Source organism: Coturnix japonica, chromosome 1 (assembly GCF_001577835.2).
Source record: "Coturnix japonica isolate 7356 chromosome 1, Coturnix japonica 2.1, whole genome shotgun sequence".
Taxonomy (NCBI): Eukaryota; Metazoa; Chordata; class Aves; order Galliformes; family Phasianidae; genus Coturnix; species Coturnix japonica.
The window spans coordinates 35,954,177-35,975,109 of NC_029516.1; the positions used below are offsets into that span (position 1 = coordinate 35,954,177).

The 20,933-nt window shown below is 36.4% G+C and overlaps 1 protein-coding gene across 10 annotated transcripts in view; it reads right to left on the bottom strand.

The window, feature by feature from the left end:
- Positions 1-20,933, bottom strand: part of PPP1R12A (protein phosphatase 1 regulatory subunit 12A) — a 115,252-nt gene that overhangs the window by 29,578 nt on the left and 64,741 nt on the right. For 5 of the 10 annotated variants that reach the window (XM_015857226.2, XM_015857206.2, XM_015857260.2 and 2 more), the window contains exons 4-13: positions 17,123-17,282; positions 15,624-15,768; positions 12,610-12,684; positions 12,095-12,183; positions 11,809-11,966; positions 8,672-8,781; positions 5,191-5,307; positions 4,623-4,829; positions 3,664-3,758; positions 801-923 (exon numbers count right to left, since the gene is read on the bottom strand). In XM_015857226.2, the coding sequence (XP_015712712.1) occupies positions 801-923; positions 3,664-3,758; positions 4,623-4,829; positions 5,191-5,307; positions 8,672-8,781; positions 11,809-11,966; positions 12,095-12,183; positions 12,610-12,684; positions 15,624-15,768; positions 17,123-17,282 (1,279 nt within the window). The remainder of the gene's footprint in view (positions 1-800; positions 924-3,663; positions 3,759-4,622; positions 4,830-5,190; positions 5,308-8,671; positions 8,782-11,808; positions 11,967-12,094; positions 12,184-12,609; positions 12,685-15,623; positions 15,769-17,122; positions 17,283-20,933) is intronic. The other 5 variants (XM_015857250.2, XM_015857269.2, XM_015857216.2 and 2 more) reach the window with 3 other exon arrangements.

A 20,933-nucleotide genomic window follows, 5' to 3' on the forward strand; every position in this document is an offset into this window, starting at 1 on the left:
TCCAACACTTATAATTGTTATCTGTGGCTACTAATCAAATCTGGAAAGAGTCAAAAATAAACAATAGGAGAAGGAAAACTTTGTATACAAGGGCTGCTCCAAAAGTAATACCTACTATTTTATTCTGTTGGCCCACGACATCAGAGGCAGATGTTGCTGTTATGGAAGTAGAGGTGGAACCTTCCCACCAATATCCTGTTCCATGTTGTTGCCATTTGATAGATGGCAGCAGACACAATGGCATCTGGCATGGAAGTGCATATGAAGCAAAGGTGCGGCACTGAATTCCTCCATGCAGAAAAAATGGCATCCATTGACACTCATCAATGCTTGTGAATGTTTATGGAGACCAAGCAGTGGTTGTGAGCACAGTGAAGCAGTGGGTGGTGCATTTCAGCAGTGGCAACAGCAACACTGTTCACCTCTGCGGGTGCAAATTTTTATGAGCATGGCATGCAGGCTCTTGATCACCACTGGCAAAAATGTACAGCTAATGGTGGTGCCTACCCTGAAAAATAATGTTTTGTAGCTGATAATTTGCTGTATCAAATAGCGTTATTGTGCTCTTTGTAACTGCTGTAATTTCCATGGAAATAAATAGGAGGCATTACTTTCAGAGCAACCTACATAGCATTTGATCTAATGCTCTAAGCTGGTAAAAACAGTATGTCGTAAGTACTCTGTAATTACTGTGAACACCATTTTAACACGGTATTGTTCAAATAAAGGATTCAGAAATGATTCTTTTTTCCAATCTGAAATCTCATTTGATCAAAGAAAGACAAGAGAAAATCCCACACCTTCTTTGATAACTTGTGTTTAAGGATGTAGGACCTTCATTCAAACTGTTTTTCTTGACATCTTCCTCCCATTTTCTCCTTGCATAGGAACTGCCACTACGTATTGAGCTAGCAGACGAGTCCCTGTAAATAAGATTTTGTTTTAGCAAATTCACATTAAAGCAAGTTGGTTTTGATGAAAGTTGAAAATGACTTTTAAGTTAAAGATGGAAAAATTGTGTGTGGAAAACACACTTAAAATAAATATAACTGTAGAGAAAAATAATAAAACGACCTGTTATGCACAATAATTTTCAAATTCCTGACAAAAAATAAAAGATCCGTATTAACACTGAAATAAAATTGAAAAGAAGTATCAGAGGAAAACCTGTTAAAGGAGAAGTCAAACATCAGCTTTTATCTGTAACCACTGCTGGCTTTGTTTCACTCTAAAGAGGAGTAAGATGCTTCTTTATTGGCTGAGATACTTCAGTGCCATCAAGGGAAATCTGCATGTTGTTTTAGAAGTTGAATTCATGAGATTATTCATGTTAGAACTCATGACACTTTAGACTAGTGTAAACAGGCCTGCAGTAGCCATTCCTGAGTGGTCTGCAATACATCACTAGCTGACATTACTTTAGTCATGAAGAATTTCTATTCTATTGTTGCAGTTTACAGCATCAAGAAATAACCTTGCAAAAATCTGCTCGGAAAAACTCTGAAAACTGATGCAGAGATACAAGAATTTGAACTTCTAACAAAAGTTTCCAATGAAAACACAAGATTTGAAGTTCAGACGGAAGAAAGAAATCTCTTGCACAAAAGTACAAAAGGCAATTATGTGTGAGGGAAAACAAAATCCTGCAAGATGTGTTTGATATTCGAGATGCCTTTGGACTTCAGATTCTACTCCAAATATTTCCTTTTGCACAAAAACGTATGCTAGCACTTCTGCGGTTGCAAGCAATTTCAGAAAATGAGCAAATCCTGGCCAATACAGGCCACTACAGACTTCAAACACTCTAAAGGCTCAGCTAAGATTAATCTTGAAAATCTGGAAGTCCTTTCCATTACGCACAGAAGGAAGTAAGATGGATTACATTACATCATCTATTATCTAAACAAGTAGTTGTTCAGACAGGTGGAACAAGAACAAGGCATTAAGCTAAGCAACAAGGATAGAGATCTGTGACAAGGCAGAACTCTTAGTAATTAATTAATGTGCCTGTAGGGCAGATAGTCCAATTCTACATGCAAGGGAGGTCAGACTAAGTGTCAAAATTCTGTTATGATTTTAAATAAGTTGAATTGTCTGCCATAACATACACTACGCAAGGTACAGGTGTCTAAGAAAGCTGGCCTATAAGCGTGCTTTATAACTCGTACATCAAGGAATAAAGTTAGTTCTTAGGTCAACTGTTTAGTCAACACCAAGTCTAATGACACGGATGATCTCTTGTCAAGCATATCAGGAATAACATGACACTGCTGGTAACCACTTTTGGAACTTGGTCTGTGAATAAGTCATGATGGTTGAGACTGGTATGTCAAAGAGAGAAATATACCTCAACAGTGCACCAAACCTTAATCCCTTTGTGACAAGCAATAACAATTTATAAGAAATATGACTGCAATTAAATATTTATCCCAAACTTAAGGTATCATTTAGCCAAGACATTTTTGGATAGTGAGAGTATTTGAGAAAACCTCAAAAGAATAAAACATGCAGTAAGAACAATCTGTTGTTATCAAATCACAACTGAACAATAAATTCAACTGCAATTAAGAATATAGTACTCTCAGAGACTGACTGTAGAAACCCCAAACTGCAGTGTTAAAAGAAATACAGATTTGAAAAAATGGTCAACTAACATAAGAGATGAGAGTACAGTAAGTTGAACTAAAGGGAGCACGAGATCTGGAATACCTGCTTCAGAACAGCTACTGTCACTCAGAGACTGAACTTAGCCAACAGTATTCCACAAGCATAAGAAGAAACAGAATGCATCTTGTGCTTACTCTTAACTGAGCACTCCAAAAACAGGTTTGCCAGCTTTAGATACAACGATTATAGTAGCACATTTTGATCAATGGGAGCTACTTTCATTTTTAAGTTATTTAAAATTGGGCTATCTAAATACAATCTGACAGAGACGAGGTGTTAAGGAAATTTCTCCACTTTATACTATGCATTAAAACTCAAGAAAGTAGCCAAGTAGAATCTTAATAAAGGAGAGAACTGAAAACTGGGAAGATTCTGACATGGTAAGTCATGGAAGTTCTCTGAATCCTAGTAAGTGACAAGTGTATGGCACCTAAACTTTTTATTCCCTTCACATCGAAAGCTGAAGAAAAAAATATTAGTAAAGGATTAAGTATCTCCAAAAGATGATGAAAGACCAACAGTCAAACAAGAAAGACAGAAGAGGAAGTTACCAAAGAACTGCTAGAATTTCTGTAAACTGCTGGTGCTGAAAGATATGGTTTTAACCAGGTACTGCAGGAAAGAGGTTGGTTTCTTTTTTTCAGCAAAAGTAAAAATGGAATTCAATGTCAGCACTCTGGCTCAAGACAAAGCAGTAAAATTCTTTCTGTATTCTTCATTAGCTGGAAGTTTACAACTGGCTATTTTGCATTTAATTTTATTTTCATCCCCAAGATGACAACACTCAATGCCCAGAACTCCTGCCACAAAATAACGAGGATTTTAAAAGGGGTTATCAAGACTTACATGACAAAAACCCTTCCAGAATTTGATTACAGGTCAGCATAATCTATGAAACAGGCTAATGTTATAAACTAGTAGCATCTTCATATCTGTATGTTTTTCAGCTACTCTAAAATCACATAATTTAATATTAAACAGTAACTTCAGAGTCACCTGTTTTCTTTTTCATCAATGTCAGAGGTACTGGCCAGTCGTCTTGGTATTGTGGGTGCAACATAGGCAAGTCTAGTTCCTTTTCCATCTTTCTCCTGAAAGACACAGATTTTTAGTAAGTGTTACTATTATTGATTACACTGCCTATTAGCTGGAAGATCACTGTTATAGCAACTACATTTGTATTTACCATGATCCAATTATACAAGTAAGTTTTAAGTTTCAGTTAAATATCTTAAGGATTAAAACAGGAGAAGGGAACTGTTTGTGATTTCATGCTAGTAATATAAATGGCTTGATTTCTCATTTAGAGCTATATTACTGGAAATCAGGAGATTACTTACTGAAAGAAACTAATTTAGTATTTTTGTATACCATAGATTAGTATTATTACTGAAAACAGATTTAAACATTTGCACTTGAAATAGAATATATGTTGTTCAGATACAGCCAGGTTAGGCTGCGGTTGGACTTGATGATCTCCAAGGTCTTTTCCAACCTGGGTAATTCTATGATGATGATGATGAAATTAGTCCTTCACTACAGCATATTTGTGTTTAAATATGCAATTAATATTTTATAAATTTAAAAAAAAATGACCACAGAATTCAGTAAGAGATTTCTTTTTCAGGAAGTTTTTCAACATTGTTCTCCAAGTGATGCCAAAACTGCCAACCCTCAGGTCCCCATAATTGCAAAAAAACACTACTACTGACAGTGCAAGTCCCTAAAAGATGTAAGTCCTACACCTATGTACCAAGTCAAAAGACAGTAAATGTGCATACTGTACTTTTAAAGAGATTACACAACAGCTCTATAATTTAACAGCTTGGAATTTTGCTAAAGTATAAACATGCAGTAAACTCCAAAGAGAATGTCTTACTTTTAGAATACATCATAAGCATCTGTGGTAAGTATATGAGCTCCTCAAAATACTGTTTCACACTGAAAACAATTACCTTTTCTTTGTTGTCCAATGAAGAGGAAAGTCTGGGACTTGAAGCAGAACGTATAACACCTGCAGAGTCCTTTTCTTTCTGAGCTTCTTTAGAAGCAGTAATCTCTGCAAGGGCACCGTAACTACCAGTTTTTCGAAGACCTAACCTCCATGAAGCAGGAGATTCATCTTTCCTCTCTTCTTCTTTGGGAGAAACCTTGGTTGGAAACTATAAAACAAAGTAGCATATTAAAGGCTATTCATTTGCACTATCTGTAGTAATTCATGTTCCTTGCAGAGATTTGAGGACACAACCACATTTAATAATCACAGAAGTACTGAATACATGGGGAAGTTGCAGTGAGAGACAACCTAGGCAATCCTCTCTCTAATTAGTTAATGAGATAAGAAACATAAAACTGGTCAAGGAATACTACTCCTCTAAGAGTTAGCTTGGAAAAATTCACACTTTGTAATACACACAGTGATCATGAGATACAAAGTTAAAACCATGCAAATCTGCTATCAACATTTGATTAAATATGTTATTTTGCAACCTGTACACAAGCCTGTGCACACCAGAACCTCACCATTGCCTTTTCACCCTTATTGGGCACAAGAACAATGCCAGTTTTGCGCAAGCCCTGCCTCCATGATGCAGGATCTACTGACTCCACGACAGGCATGATAGGAGGAATGAAATCATACTAAAGCCAATTGAGACAAGACAAAGATGAAAGAAAGGAAAAGAGAAACAAAAGGTAGTTCCAAAAGCACACAGTTTGTTCCTATGTTTATGGCACATAGCTCTTCATTACACCATAAAATACCAAAAGTAATAAGACAAAACTATAGTAACAGATTCTTATTAAAAACAACACCCTCTGTTGAGCTAATTCAGCAACAGAATTACAGTTTGTAGAAGAGAGGATACTATACATTACAAGGTCCGTGCCTAAATCATGGTACACTGGAGAATATTTCAAGATTCACAGTAACATACCCATTACCTTTCTCACTGCCTTTCATATTCCATTCATATCCCTTAAACTAGTCCTATGCTAACTTAGCTATCAAATCCCATACCTTTATTTGCACACTTGCCTAAGTTTAGTGTCCTCAGACAGAATGCAGCATTAGTAAATGCAATAGGGATAGAAGAAAACACAAATTTAAGTTTATTACACTGCATCTGCAGCACTTGTGAGCAACACGGTATGGCCATGTATGATGTAAAATCAGAAGAGTTGTAGAGATGTTGTAAGCCTGAAAATGCAGGTGCAAAATTAAGTTCAAGGCAACTTGTACCTGTACAAGTTTTGCCTTTCTTCATTAAAGACAGCTTAAGTCATTTTCATTCATTGACATGAGCTGCAACTGCTTCTTCAGGTCACATGTACACGCTATGTTACAAGATGATCTGCCTCAATATAAATGTGCATTTATTCTGTAAATACAGAAGAGTTTTCCACAAGGAGTATCAGAAAGATAATTGCAGTGTATTTTTAACCTGCATCTCTCATCTTTTAGACAAAAATAAGAAAAAACAAAAAACCCAACACAAGACAAGCTATTAATTACTGCATAATCAAATAACTAAATGCCAGTGTACTAATGACTTACAAAAGGTTTTCAGATAGCTTAAAGACATGCTTACTTCTTCTCATCAAATTCCTTTTCATACATTTAAACACGTAGCAGAAAAATTCTGCTTAACTGATCATGCAGCTGCAGAATGTGAAGCCATGTTCCAGGCTTGTAATGATTTGGTAATATCCTATCACTGAAGATCACACAGCTCAGAATACTTTTGTGTAATATGAAATAACCTGATTGGGAGGCACAAGCTATGAAACTTTCACTGCGACATGAAAAACAAACATTTCTGAAGCCTTAGATTCTGATACCTTAGAATGGGAGTTCTGGGACAGAAACTGCCTGGAGAGTGTATTGCTTAAACCGAACGACTATCAGAAATGCTTGTATTACTAAACTGACTTCAAAAAATAAACTAGATAAAGCAGATCTGTATCTCTGCAGTTAAATTCATGCTATATGTTTGCGTTCTGTACAGTTACACACATTTAGTAAAGCAGAAATTACTCAGTCTTTCCACTCCCCCAGCTGCCCATTTACTATCATTTGCAATGAAAACTTGTGGCTCAAGTTCTGTGCAACTGCCATGACAGAGAACCATAATTATTAGTTATACATAATTACTAGCCAGTGCAAAGTGTTTAGACTAACATAACAAGGCCATCCTGGAATCCAGCTGTTTGACCAGAGACAAATGCTCAGAGTGAGGGGAAGAGCAGTCATTTCTGCCAGGAAGCCATGGCCACCACTACTTTTTGCTCTTATCTCTTTTTTGAGAGAAGTCTTGTGGACATCAATTGTGATTATTTTTATAAAGCATTTCTTATGATCGGGAAGGCTGGTGCAACCATATTGTACAGTATCATGTAACAGGATACAATTGGGCATTTTAAAATATACTGTCTGGATCTTTTACATAGAATCACAGAAACAATAAGGTTGGAACAGACCATTAAGATCATCAAGCCCAACCATCAACCCATCACCACTATGTCCACTAAACCATGTCCCTAAGTACTACATCTACCTCTTCCTTAAACACTTCCAGGGATGTTGACTCCGCCACCTCCCTAAGCAGTCTGTTCCAATGCATTAGAAGTCTTTCAGAGAATTTTTTCCTAATATCCAACCCAAACCTCTTCTGGCACAACTTAAGTCCATTATCTCTTTTCCTATTTCAAGTTACCTGGGAGTAGAGACTGACTCACCCCACCTTACCCCCCCCCCCCCCCCCCCCCCCCCCCCCCCACTACAACCTCCTTACTGGTAGTTGTAGCGAGCAATGAGGTCTCCCCTGAATAACTACTTCTCCAGACTAAACACTCCCAGTTTCCTGGACCACTTCTCATAAGACTTGTGCTCCAGACCCTTCAACAGCTTTTTTGTCCCTCTTTGGACATGCTCCAGTGTCAGGACCATTAAGTCCTAATCAACACTTTCTAAGATTAATTATTATTAGATTCTGCTATGCCTATGAAAGCACAACTCTAGTCAGCTCCAGGGAGCTGAAAAATACAATACATAGTATTCCCCCTGCTACAGTTCTCTCTCTACTGTGGCTTGAGTGCACCATGGTCACTATTTCCCCTGAACAAGCTTTCTTGAAGAACTTGTAAAGGCTTAAGCTTTGATTACAACATGCATAGAAAACCTTTAACAGACAACAAAGGGAGCCTTCCCAGCCTGCTATCCAGTTTGCTCATATATTATGAATGTTTGACTTGTATACTATCTTGAGACTGTATAGTATTGTCTACTATAGTTTTTTTCCCTTGTCATATATACCTCTCCTTTGACAAGCAAAATTAAGTTATGTTTCAATCGACTTTTAAAATCAAGCTTCTTGTAAGCAATATGGCTTTGCTGGGTGAGTTTTTCAGCTGAATGGGCTATTTGCACTGAATTAATCATGTGTCCCAATTCTCCAGTTCTTCCATTAGATCCTAACCAAACTGAAATCAGTGTTGGAAACTACAACACTTTCTACTTCTTATTTCACATATTATTTCAAATTTCTGTGCCTACCAATTTTCAACTTCTAGCACTAGCTGAATGCTACTAAGGACTTAGTTGTGCATGGCTCCCTTGCCTTAAGACAGACAGTACTTTTCTAAAACTTTAGGAGGAGCCTGGAATAAAAAAAAGCTTTTGAGAGGTTAAGTTTAGCTACAGAAAACCTAGAATTCTAGTCACTGTGCAACAGATTTGTTCTTTGTAAAATGGATCTTGCGTTCAGGTGTGTTGTAGTTATATCCTTCAGATTCCTGGATTCCTGTTTAGGATCAAAACTGTTCATTCAATTTTCAAAATTTATGAGAAGTGAATACAGTTTCTGCAGATAAAACAATATAATATAAATTGGCACACATCAGCTCACTGGATAACTCCATTCAATTTTATACAATAAAAAAAAATATATACGCTTCCACAGGGGAACAGATGCCTAAAAATCACAAGACAAGAACTTTATTTTACCTTTTTAAGAGGTGATGTGGGTGTCCCTTGACCACCAGCTACTGAAGGTGCAGTCATCGATGCTGATTGTGTACTTGTGGTATTTGCATTAGCCAAGGTTTTGGTCTTATCTGAAAAATATATACAAGATTTTCATTCTCATTTTTCATCTGTATTCATAAGTCCCTTATTTCTACAACAAAGACTTGAATTTCTTTCAAACAAATTTAGCAGTCAACCTTTCCAACAGCACTCTATTTTTTATTTCTCAGTGTTTTCCCTCTCCCTCTCAATCTGTATCTATCACCAATAAATTGACCTTTTTTTCCATGACATCCATGCATATAATATTTTACTTATTTTTTTTATTCAGTGAGTGTTAAACACTCAGAGATGCAGTGACAAAATCATAGACCAGTTCAGGTCTGCTCAGCAGGTCACCTAATTCAACCTCCTGCAGAGTCAACATTAGATACAGCCCAGGCTGCTCAGGGCTTTGATGAGTCAGCCCTTGAAAATATCCAGAGATTCAGGTACAACCTCTCTAGGCAGACTATACTTTAGCCTTTGGTTAACGACCCTAAAAATTAAACAGCTGGAAGTACACCGGCATATAATAGTTAACTTGAACCACAGAAGTCACCAATTCAAAGTAAAACATTTATTCATGGATAACTGTGTATATTGAGTATAAAGAAATATCTGACTGCATAAAGAATCCAGCCAGAGACTATGGACAGCAGAGTTTAGCTGAGACAGGAACCTGCTGTTCTCTGACAAACAACCAGAGCTCTGACTTCCCTTTTCTTTCTTCCTTCTTTGTCTCTTGTTTTTCACACCTAAGTTTCACTGTCTGACTTAGTCTAACCTCTTCTGGTTGTCCCTCTGGCCCAATATTTCTTCCACCGCATACCTTAATTCCTCTTAAGTAAACATACAGATAATGTCCAGGTTACTGTGTAACTGTTGTCACTGCACTTGCTCGCGCTGCATAATCTTCCAACCTGATATATTTCATATTTACACTGTAAATTCTTTGGAATTTCCTGCTACATCTTATTTCTGCAGTGCTGAACAACAGGGAATCAGTCTCCTTTGATTTTGCCCCTCCTATAAACATGCCTTCATTTCTACATTACCCATTCAGTGCTGAGCAGTGAATATCTTATATGACTAATTACACTTAATAGAAAACTCTTTTAAACACAAGGGGAATGTTCCACAGAGCAATGCAGGCTGACAGTAGAAAGTGAAGAAGCTTTATAGACGCACAGACAGATCTCAAAATTTGCAAGCAAATAATACAGCTTTATAACATACAGAAAAAAAATTATCACAAGTGTGGGGAAAAGATGGGAAAAAATGGATTTTTCCCAACTGTATTCTGAAATTGCTGCAAGGACACACAGAACATAGAATTATGCTTGGCTGAGCTAAAAGTCGTTTTCAAACAACACAGAATTATCTCAAAGAAAGTAAGTTTAAAAACTGAGCTGTTCAAAGTTTTGATCTTTAGTTTGTTTCCTTGTCTTTTAGAAGACGTTAGTTCCGCATTCACATTTCACTGCTTTGCCTTACAGAAAGAGAAACCCATTGATTTTTAAGCTGTACTCTCAGAATGGAGGTTTTAGGAAAACATTCTGATCAGAAATCAGACTTTATAGTATTTCAGAATATTGTTAACAATGTTATAATTTCCAAAATACAATATTATAACAATGTTAAAACATTCTGCAACCAAAATGCTCTTCATAAGCTTAAGATTTTTCATTAGAAAACTACCTTAAGGTGAAATATGAGAAAAGAGGGAAAGCACAAGCTTGAAATTGAAAGATGCAGTTCTACAGGGAAAAGCTTAAAGTCTAGCTTGCCAAATAAAGTATGATAAAGCCTTGTTGATATTAAAAACCCCAAAGTTTACATAAATTAATTCTTGTGTCACAGTCAAATTTTCCTGGCACAAACCGTCCACTGGAAACGAAGAGAACACAGTTACCAGAATCAGAAAGTTCAGGAGACATTACAGTTAGTTCAGTGACTGAGAAAGTACTACATGTTACGCAGCACAACTGTTCTGTGTTTGTCCAAGCTCAGTCTCTGTACATAAGAGATGCAAGGATACGAGGTGAGGGAGCAATTTATAAATGTGACCAACTTTTGTTCCTGCTTAATGAAGTGTTAGCTTACAAAAAAACAGCAACAAAAATTAACAAAAAATCATGCAGCAAACAGTGAAAAACAATAGATGCAACAGGACAAGCAACAGAAGGCAAAAAATAGAGGACAAATAAGAAGGAATAACAATAGAAGGAATAAATATAAATACAAGGGTAATTTTCTATATTCAGTAATAATTATAGGAAGTTCACATAAACCTGGATAGTGAGAATGGTGAAATAAGAATACATGGATATACCGACTGATGCTAAATCTGTTCACTTCCCTGTTTCATTGTTTCTGCTTCTTCACTTTTTCCCACCTCATTTCACCATGTAAAGACTTCGAGACTCAGACCACTTGCATAATTAGACAAGGAAGTTAATGTCTCCCCCAGTCTAGGCTGCATTAATTTAAATTAAACATCAATATTCAGCCTACTTTCAGAAGCAGTGAGTACTGCAGGGTTTTTTTGCATACAATTTTAAAATTTTCCAGGGACATCCTACTTGAACTGAAGTTGTACATGAAGTGTACGTTAAGTTAAAGCAGCACTTCTGAAGTTCATTTCAATACCAAATCAAGAGTAAGTACACACACGAGCACTTCATGAATATCTACTACTGCCAAATCCACTGGTATTCACTTCAGGATGGTAAGCACAAATAAGAGCAAACACTGCTAACAAAGACTTCATCTCTCCTCTGACCTTTTAACTTCTTCAGTGTTTTTTCGACATGCTACTTAAGGCTTATGCATTGCACATAATTAAAATTAGTTGCTAAATAGACAACTGAATAAGTAGATTAACTCCTTCAACCATGAGAGCCATCAATAAGGGCACCTTAACATCTCTGTTAGGACTTGAATTTAGTCATACATAAAGTGACTGGAAGCTTAGTGAAATGCAGAAGTAAAACTTAACACACTTAACTCTCTATCCTGTGATATTAAATCAATTTCTAAAGCAAAAACTTAAACACAATACTCAAATAATATACCCGTCTCTGCTTCAGATTCTGAGTCATCATCTTCTTCTTCTTCACTGGAACAACTGGATTCATCCTTCTTCCCTTCTTCCTCTTCGTCTGCTTTCTCCTGCTCCAGAGACTCTATACTGGATGCATTCTTTTCTTGCTCCATAATCAATGTCTCTTTACTGAATTTGGAAAGAAAAATATCTATTAAGTACTGAAAAAATTACTAAAACCTGCCAGGTAGGACATTGTGACAGCTGGTGAAGTTCCTTTTATCATTAAGAGCTCATCATTTCTCTGGTTTACTTACTTTTTGAATGTTTTCTGTGTCTGGTTATTATCCAAGTTGGCTGTGGATTCAATTAGGGGAGATTTCTTTTCACGTTTTTCACTATGAAGCTTCAAAACATACAGAATAATGCAGTTAAACTGGCAGAATGGCATCAATGTGATAAAATCACTAGCAGAGAGCTCTCTATGTACTGAAAACACTGGAACGTGTGTACACTTTCAAAGAATCTAACTTCAGAATTCTAAAATCTCAGAAACTGTTATTTCCAGGAAACTGCTGATTGATTGTTGATGCTTCAGATCAAAATATACCTACTGGAGAAGGGAAATAGGCAAGGATTTTCTCTAATCCAGAGCTTTTTGGTCACCATAATTGACCAAATAATGACATGAAAAGACAGATGAGATGACAGCTGGTTTGATCAGAGTTGAAGCCTCAGATCACAATTGTAATCTGTATGTTACCCCAAGTTAACTATGTAACATCATCATATGCACAATAAAATATAATTTATACAGATGAAAAAGGCCTACCAGATTTTGTTTCTTCTGTAATTCTTCTAAATATCCTAGAATATCCTCATCAGCCACATCAAATGCTGTCTGTCCCTGGAGAAAAGGAAAAGTGAAACACCACTTTTGTACGACAAAATAGCAATAGATTATGATGCCTTATCCCATTGATGATGTGGGTAAGGAGCACAATCACTCTGAGAAATTAGAACATATAAGCCAAGCTCTATTACAAACTGTTAGTTTGTCAGTGATTGAAAACAATTTGTAATATAACTGCTGTACCTATTGCTAATGACTAAACACTTTTTAAGACAGAAAAATATGACTTCGGTAGAATGTTATTGTCTTTTAAAGGGAAAAAAAACCTACAAAGAAAAAAAAAACAACCAACAAACAGGTTGAAAGAATGAAACACACAATATTAGCTCCAAACAGCTATTCCAGTGGCAACTGTTTGGATCAACACAAACCAGTTAGCGTCCTGTCCATCTTCAGACTACCAAGTATGGTTGATTTTTTGAAGTTGAAACTATTTAAGTAAACAATACTACATTTTAATGGTTGTGCTTTCATATTTTTACGTTAAACCTGTATTTACATTTCCTGCTCCGTTTTGGAAATGATCTGTTACAACTGTTTGTTCTTACCCCCCTCTGTGGGTGATTTTCATGGAACAAGCTTAAATAAACACCACACAGTGATTCATTAATGGAGAGTAATGCCATCAGCTGGAATTTCTTCACCTTGATGTATCTTACATCTATTACATGGTCAGTACAATACTTGACTAGACCAGATGCCCAGAGGACATAAGATTTTATCTTTAAGATCTGAATTGATAAAGGTTGCAAATTTCTTCCTTCTCCTCTGCTTGAAGAAGTCAAGAATGAAGCTCAGTTTCACAAAGAAAGCCTAATTTAATTGCTTTGATACTGTAATACAATGTTTTCTACTTGGAAGTTCGCATTTAGGGTTAGTTTGGAAACCAGGCAGTAATGCCTGCAGCAATGGGTACAAATGCAGCTGCATCAGCACGTCGGGTAGACATGTTGAAATGTGGTGGGATTACAAGATCAGTAATGCAAATACTTCTGTACAATAAACAGCAATAAGGACAGAGTTGCCAGTTTAAAGTGGTCTCAATGGATGAGAGAGATAACAAAAGGTATTCATATTTGTCCCACTGCTTATTTAATTTTACCAAAACACTGACTACAGAGTGTCATACTACTGATTGGATTGTGGCTGTCTTAAGTGGTTAGAAAGAACAAACCTTATAAGTCACTAATTTTTCATAAACATGAAGCTTCTCATCATACATCAGAAGCAAATGCTCCTTCCAACAAACATTACCCAAAACAGCTTGAGGTCCTCCGACACGAGCTATTCCATTAACATAGCATAGCACTAACTTGGAAACTAAACAACAAAATTATCTTGAATTTATATTTGCATTGTGATCACAGGTTTTAATCTGGCTTTCTATTTTTAGGTAGCTGTTAAGTGGGTTTATTTCCAAAACCCATCATGTTAGACTATGGACTCTGACCACAAAACATAACTTTGAAAAAACAAAACAACCCTTTTGTAGTTAGAAGGATGTATCCAAACTTAATACGCAGATATTAATACCTGAAGTAAAGTGCCTGAACAATAATAGCTAAGTCCTCTGTGGTGCTAAGCACCTCCAACTGAAACCAGATGTAGTGGAGTTCTCAGCCTCTACAAGCAAAATCACTTAACGGCTTACTGAAGAACGCAACAGGCAAAACACTCTTAGCTTGCACAGACAAGTCCATACCCCAAATAAACAATTTCTAACTCTCTTATTCTTGCCTCAGCTGAGCTGAATACATTTTTATGAGTGTTCTCAGGAATACCACCCTTCACATTCTCATGAACCCCGTAAAAATGTCTGGCAAACAACTTGATAAACTGGCTTCAACTAATTACATCAGCTTTTTATAGAAGCATACAATAGCCTGGGTTGAAAAGGACTGCAGTGATCATCCTGTTTCAAACCCCCTGCCACAGGCAGGGTCACCAACCACTAGAACCATTTCCGATTATCTGATACAATCATACAGCTGACTTCAAGAAGTTTTGTAAGTATTAGAAAGAAACAGAGTTAAACTACCTGAAATATAATTCTAGATTTCATTTATTTTATTATTAGCAATCTTAACTTTGCCTTTATATAAATACTGCCAAATTCATGATCTAATTAAGAGTCTGTATGTGCCTACTTCCCTAATTAACTTAAAAAGAAACTACGAAAACTCAGAGAAGAAATCATGCTAAAGATTGGGCAGGAAATCTACACACACTATATTGCTAGAAATTGAAAAGCAGATCAGAATATAGCAGAAGAATGTGGTGCAAAGGGAAGAAAGAGAGCTTCAGCACTTACATAGTTGAGCAAAGAGTCCTTGTGACACCTATATGAATCATCTATACTTGTACCTGTTGGGAGCAAGGTCTTGCAAAGCCAAAAACTCCACAGGCCTTTGAGCACAAGTCAAGGAAATATGACTTAGGTAGCATCCAAGTTCTGTCCAGAGAGTCCACAGACGCCTAAATGTTTCTAAGAGTGCCCCCAAACCACCATAGTGATTTCTCATCAGTATTTCAACACAAGCTGATTTTAGGAGTTAAAAACAGATGCTAATGCCCAACACTACCCAAAGGCATCACTGTTGTCTATGGCAAACAAATGTTGACTGCCTGTTTACTGTCTATCTAGTCACTAATTTCATATGTCCAAAATATCAATAGAACAATTTTGAAATTTCACTGTAAAAGATCACATGGATCATTTGATATAGAAATGAGCATAAAGCAGGCCCTGAAACTAACTTGGACAGTTAGGGAATTTAGTTACAGACACAGACATGCTGTTGACAAAACATGCATTATATAAAGCTCCATGTAAAGTAAACAGCAGTTTATCATCACTTTTCTTACCCTGGCTTCTAAAGTCACTTTAGAGACCAGAACTTTGTATCTTGACAAGGATTACATAAAAATCCTACCACTTTGTTGACAGCCTCCATATCACAAAGGTTTTCCACTAAAATGCGACATGCTTCTTCTTTACCCCAGTGAGCGGCGGCATGAAGTGGTGTCCAGCCATCATAATCTTTAATATTTACATCATAGCGAGCCTGTATTAAAAGCCTAAAGAAATTCAGAGAATTAGATCTTGACAGTGCTGACAGAGATAGTAAACACTGTAAAACGATGAAATTATTGGACAGTAATACTTTTCTCCTTTCTCATTAATGTAAACTATACATATCTTAGTTGCATTAATGTCAATTTATTAACTTTATTTCATCCCAGAAATACCCGTTTTTTCAGTGTTCAACAGTCATATTTACTTCTAAGGAAAATTCAAGATAAAATCCTTTTTTGTCTTCTTAATTTCTTTCTCATTCAAATTCCTTTCTGCCTACACAGGCAGGTATTTTAGTATGTGCAGCTATGGTGAAAAGCCATCAAGGAATGTGAAGTGTCAAAAATTGCTAGTTAGACAGGTCTTATGTAGTACATTATTAAAACTTCCATTTGTCCTAATATTAGTTTCTTGAAGCTTGCATCTACTTCCAGTAACATTTGATGCTGTAACAACCTAGTGTTTACATGCTTCAGTTGCTCTCTGAGCAGTAGCAGAACTCCTCAAATGGAAGATGTCCTTTTCAGCATGCATTTAACACATGAATTTGGTACGGCTCTGAAGTGACAACAGACACTCAGCCTGACAAACAGCTTTGTGTAAACGGTTCTCAGCTTTCTGAAGCACACCCCATACTTAATAAAAATCACCTAACTGTGAAGTATTCTTCTAAGAAATTCTGTTCATAACTCAAGAGACAATAAACTTCAAGTAATAACCACCACATCTTCCATACAAAGCCTTGTAGCCTCGTATCCTGCACAAAGCACATTTTTGCTATTTTGAAACGATCAAGAAAATTGTTTGGGTATGTGTTTTCTCTCCTCCTTGGATAAGTACATGGAGTGGACTACAGAAAAGACACTGACAGAAGTTAAAAATAAGCCCAACATTTACAAATATAAATCTCTTGCAGATGCACACTACTCTAAAAAGGTTTTTAGGTCTGAAAACCTTTGGTATAGATCATGGATTCTGCTTTATGTATGCAAATTAAACCAGGCATCTTGAAAATACACTTTACCCAGAATGCTAGCTGGCATTATAAAAAGATATTAAACTTGTTTACACAGTTGGCTTTAGAAACAGGGAAAGATTTCTTGTCAACTTTCCTTCTGAGTACAAAGGCTCATCATGTAAATTCTGTTCACATTTTGAATGACGTCTGGAAAACTACAAGCATCAAGATTTATGAGTACCTGAAAACACTAAATCAAGCCTTGAGGAAAACGAAGGGCTAGTGACTGCAATTTCCAAATTTACAACCCCCAGAAGTCAGATACTTCCTGTGGTATTAATTCTAAGCTGTTTTATCTCAACAAGACAATCAAAAATTGCCATTTAAACCACACTTACTTTAAGACTTCTGTATAGCCCTTAGCAGCAGCAACATGAAGTGCTGTACCACCAGATTTCGCGTGCCTGACATCATTTATATGGCCACTGTTGAGCCACTGTCGTGCATCTCTAAGCATTATTCGCTCTTCTTCTTTTCGAGCTGCCTCTATATCAACCCCTAATACAGACAGGGAAGGGGAGAAGGAAAGAGAGGACACAACATTAGAATTCAAATACTTAAATTCAATGATGTGACAAATCTTAAATCACACTTACACGACACAATAAAACATGTAAATTATATGACTAGTATTCACAGCTAGATATGAGTATCCTGAGGATGAACCCCAAGAACTTAAAGAAAAACCCATTATAACATCAGTAACAGACTTTGTCTGTGTAACAGAGATTTTACCAAAAGAAAAATTAGCTATTAAAAAGAGCCCTCCAATTTTAAGAACTTCTACCATCACAGTCACAATTTCTGAAGTGACATGTTACAATAAGAGAGGAAATTTAAAGTTTAACCTTACAAAGCCCCAAAGTATTAGTCTCGTCTGTATCTGCAGAAACCAGAAACCAGTTTTTTACTAGAAGAAATCCACAAGAACAGCTTAGCTTCTGAACACTGCTGAATATTTACAAAAAATACTGAACTATGTTTTTATACAGAGATAGAACTACATTTGCTATACTTTGTTAAGACTTTCTTGTTGAAAAAAACATAAGGTCTATATCACTATAAAACAGAAACCGGATACTCCAAGCCTTTTGAAATCTCTCTTCAAATGTTGAGAAGAAGAAAAAACAACATGTTTTAAGTCATTTTTATAGCACATTCTACAAAAATATCTCCTGTACTGATGAAAATGGACAAACACGATGTAACATTTACAATTACACACGGTAGTTTAGACAGAAAGAAGGCCCAAGCTCTGAATACGCAAAGCAAAATATGCGCTTGCGAGCATTTTTTAACAGTTACCACACAGAGGGATCTAATAAGCTTAGAAGAAAAGCAGTCTTTAGAGAGAACTATGCAGGAATATTGCTCTTTGTTGACTGAACACTGACATCTTTGCAAAGAAAAGGGTCTTAGGAACTGTGGTTATCATGAGCACAAAATATAACTGGGTTAACTTCTGAAAGTAAGTACATCAGTAGACAATCATTCTTCAAAATGAATTCATGCATATGAATAGTCCAATGTTAGGCACTCCTGTGCAGGATCTTGGGAAAAAATGTGCTGTTCCTCCAAATTTTTACTTTCTCTTGGAGCAAAACATGGTTTTGTAATGATTATCTGGACACACGCACTGAATCACTGAGTACAATCACAAATTTCAACAACAGCCTATGCAGCCCATAAAGCAGCAGGGCATATTTTTAAACTACTTGGGACAGATATAAAATCTCTCCTGCCCTTTCTTCTACTTTCTTTCAGTATGTCCTGAAGAAGCTTTGTGTGTTCCCAAACTTCTTCTCCAGCATGTTTGCATCATATAACTTTTCTAACTGTCCAAGTAATCAAAGTAGAATATAAAGAGACCAGAAACAAACCTGTGCAGACCTAGAACAACTCTTTTCAACCCAATTCTACCTAAATAATTAATTGTAATTAATTCTCAAAGCCTTTATAATGGACAGCAATTTCAGGCTGTGAAGTCTTCTAAGAAACTGAGCTATTCATCTTTTAGACTGAACAAATACTCAGAATATATAAACGAAACAAAATTGAACCTAACTCTTGCCTACAGCAAGAACTGAGATGAGGGTTAAAATGGCCTCCATTAAAGAAATTATTAACATCATAAATGGAAATGCAGAATACGTAGATGATCATGTGTAGTATAATGTATCATTTTCACTGCATAACACATGGTAAAACAAATTATAGTAAATCATCTTCATCAAGCTTTACCAATTCTCTGACAATAAAAAGCCAGATGTGGAGAAACAAGCTGGCAAATAAAAAGTAATTAGGCTGGCACTGCTGAAATACCCATCAGGCAGAGAATGGCAGACTGAGATTTCTATTCTGGTACACGTGAATTTGCATTTCCTTGATTATCTTTTATAGCACAAACATAATAAAATATTTCTCACTGAGAATGCCTTTGATTAATTTAGGTAATTGCAACACATCTATTGTCGTAACAAAAGCTGCAATTCCCCTATTATACAGCAAGTAAAAAAAGGCACCTTGAAATGGCAGCACAAATCAAAAACTTTACTGACATGCAAGCAGAATGAATGTGATGAATAAATGCTTCTGGAAATATAAAATAATTTGTTTGGTGTCAGGTAAAAAATACTGTATGCTAAAGATGGACACAAAGGCACAACTTTACTCGGTATCATAAAGTAAGCGAGCAGCTAATATATTAAGTATTAAGCAGTTGACTGAATTTCTACATTCACCCACTTAACCCACAGATCAGCCATCTCAGTCTACGCAATTTTTATTAGAAACTGAAGAAAAATGTGGAGGTGAAGTCTGCAAGATGCAGGAAGACACAAATGATTGCTGCAGCACTAAGCAGAGTCCAAGGAAAAGCTAAAATATTGAAAGAAAGTGGGGAGAAATTAAATCTTTATAAATCTGGTCAACATGAAGAATGATAACCAGGAACTTTGAATCAGTAGCATTTTTATACTCATGTCTTCACATTCCTCCAGCAGACTTTCGCATGCTGTATGTATGAACTGCAAAGCCTACATTTCTGGGGCCTTTGTGTCTGTTTGTTTGTTTTCTTCAGAATGACACAGCAGCGGACATCAGCAGACCTTGGGAAAATAATTCCCTAGAGTAAAATCATTTACATTTTACAGTTTCTTGCCAGACACAATTATGCAAATAAGGAATTTATGTATCATGCTAGTTACAATTACGTCCATCCTCTTTTTGCATGCCAGAGTTTTAAAGTGAAAATACTTCTCAGATCAAGTAACTTTTCCATGCAAACAGTCCTACATAAACTCCTTCCAGTGGGCAATTGCTCACATGTGTGCTTGTTCTGATGTGCTTTAGTGCACAGTAAGAACAGGAAACAGCCTTACACTGATATTTCAGTGGCTGAAGTCTTAAACATAATTTTCACATACACAATGAAAAATTAATTATGCCAAAGCCATAGAATCAAACAATGGTTTGGGTTAGAATAGACCATAAAGACAATCCAGTTCCAACCCCCTGCTGTTGGCAGGGCTGTCACCCAGCAGCTCAGGCTGCACAGGGCCCCATCCAACCTGACCTTGGGTGCTTCCTGGGATGGGGCACCACAGCTTCTCTGGGCAGCTGTGCCACTGCCTCACCACTCTCTGAATAAAGAACTTCATCCTAATCTCTAACCCAAACTTCCCCTCTTTTAGCTTAAAACTATCCCCTCTTGTTCTATTCCTATCTATTCATGAAAAAATATCAAAGCTTTTGCAGAAACACTAAGTAATATTAAGTATAGCCTCCCATCAGTATCACAAATGAACGCATGTGTGAAGACCAAATAGCAGAAGAGAAGCAGAGGACAAACATCTCCATTAATATGTTAAGACATATTAATATATTGTTATATATTAATATATTATTATTAATATTATGTCTTAATATTAAGACATAAGTTTCTGATCATCTTTCAACAGATGGAAGTAAAAGAATCTTTCCAATAGAAAAAAAAAATAAAAAAACACTCACAGTACTAACTGGTAATTGGACTTTGTGTCAAAGAAAAAAGGCAGAGCTTTGAGATAAGCTAAACATTGCTCCCTTTATTAAATACAGAAAATGGAATATGAACGGCCTTTGTGATACCTTATATGGACCTTCCTCCCT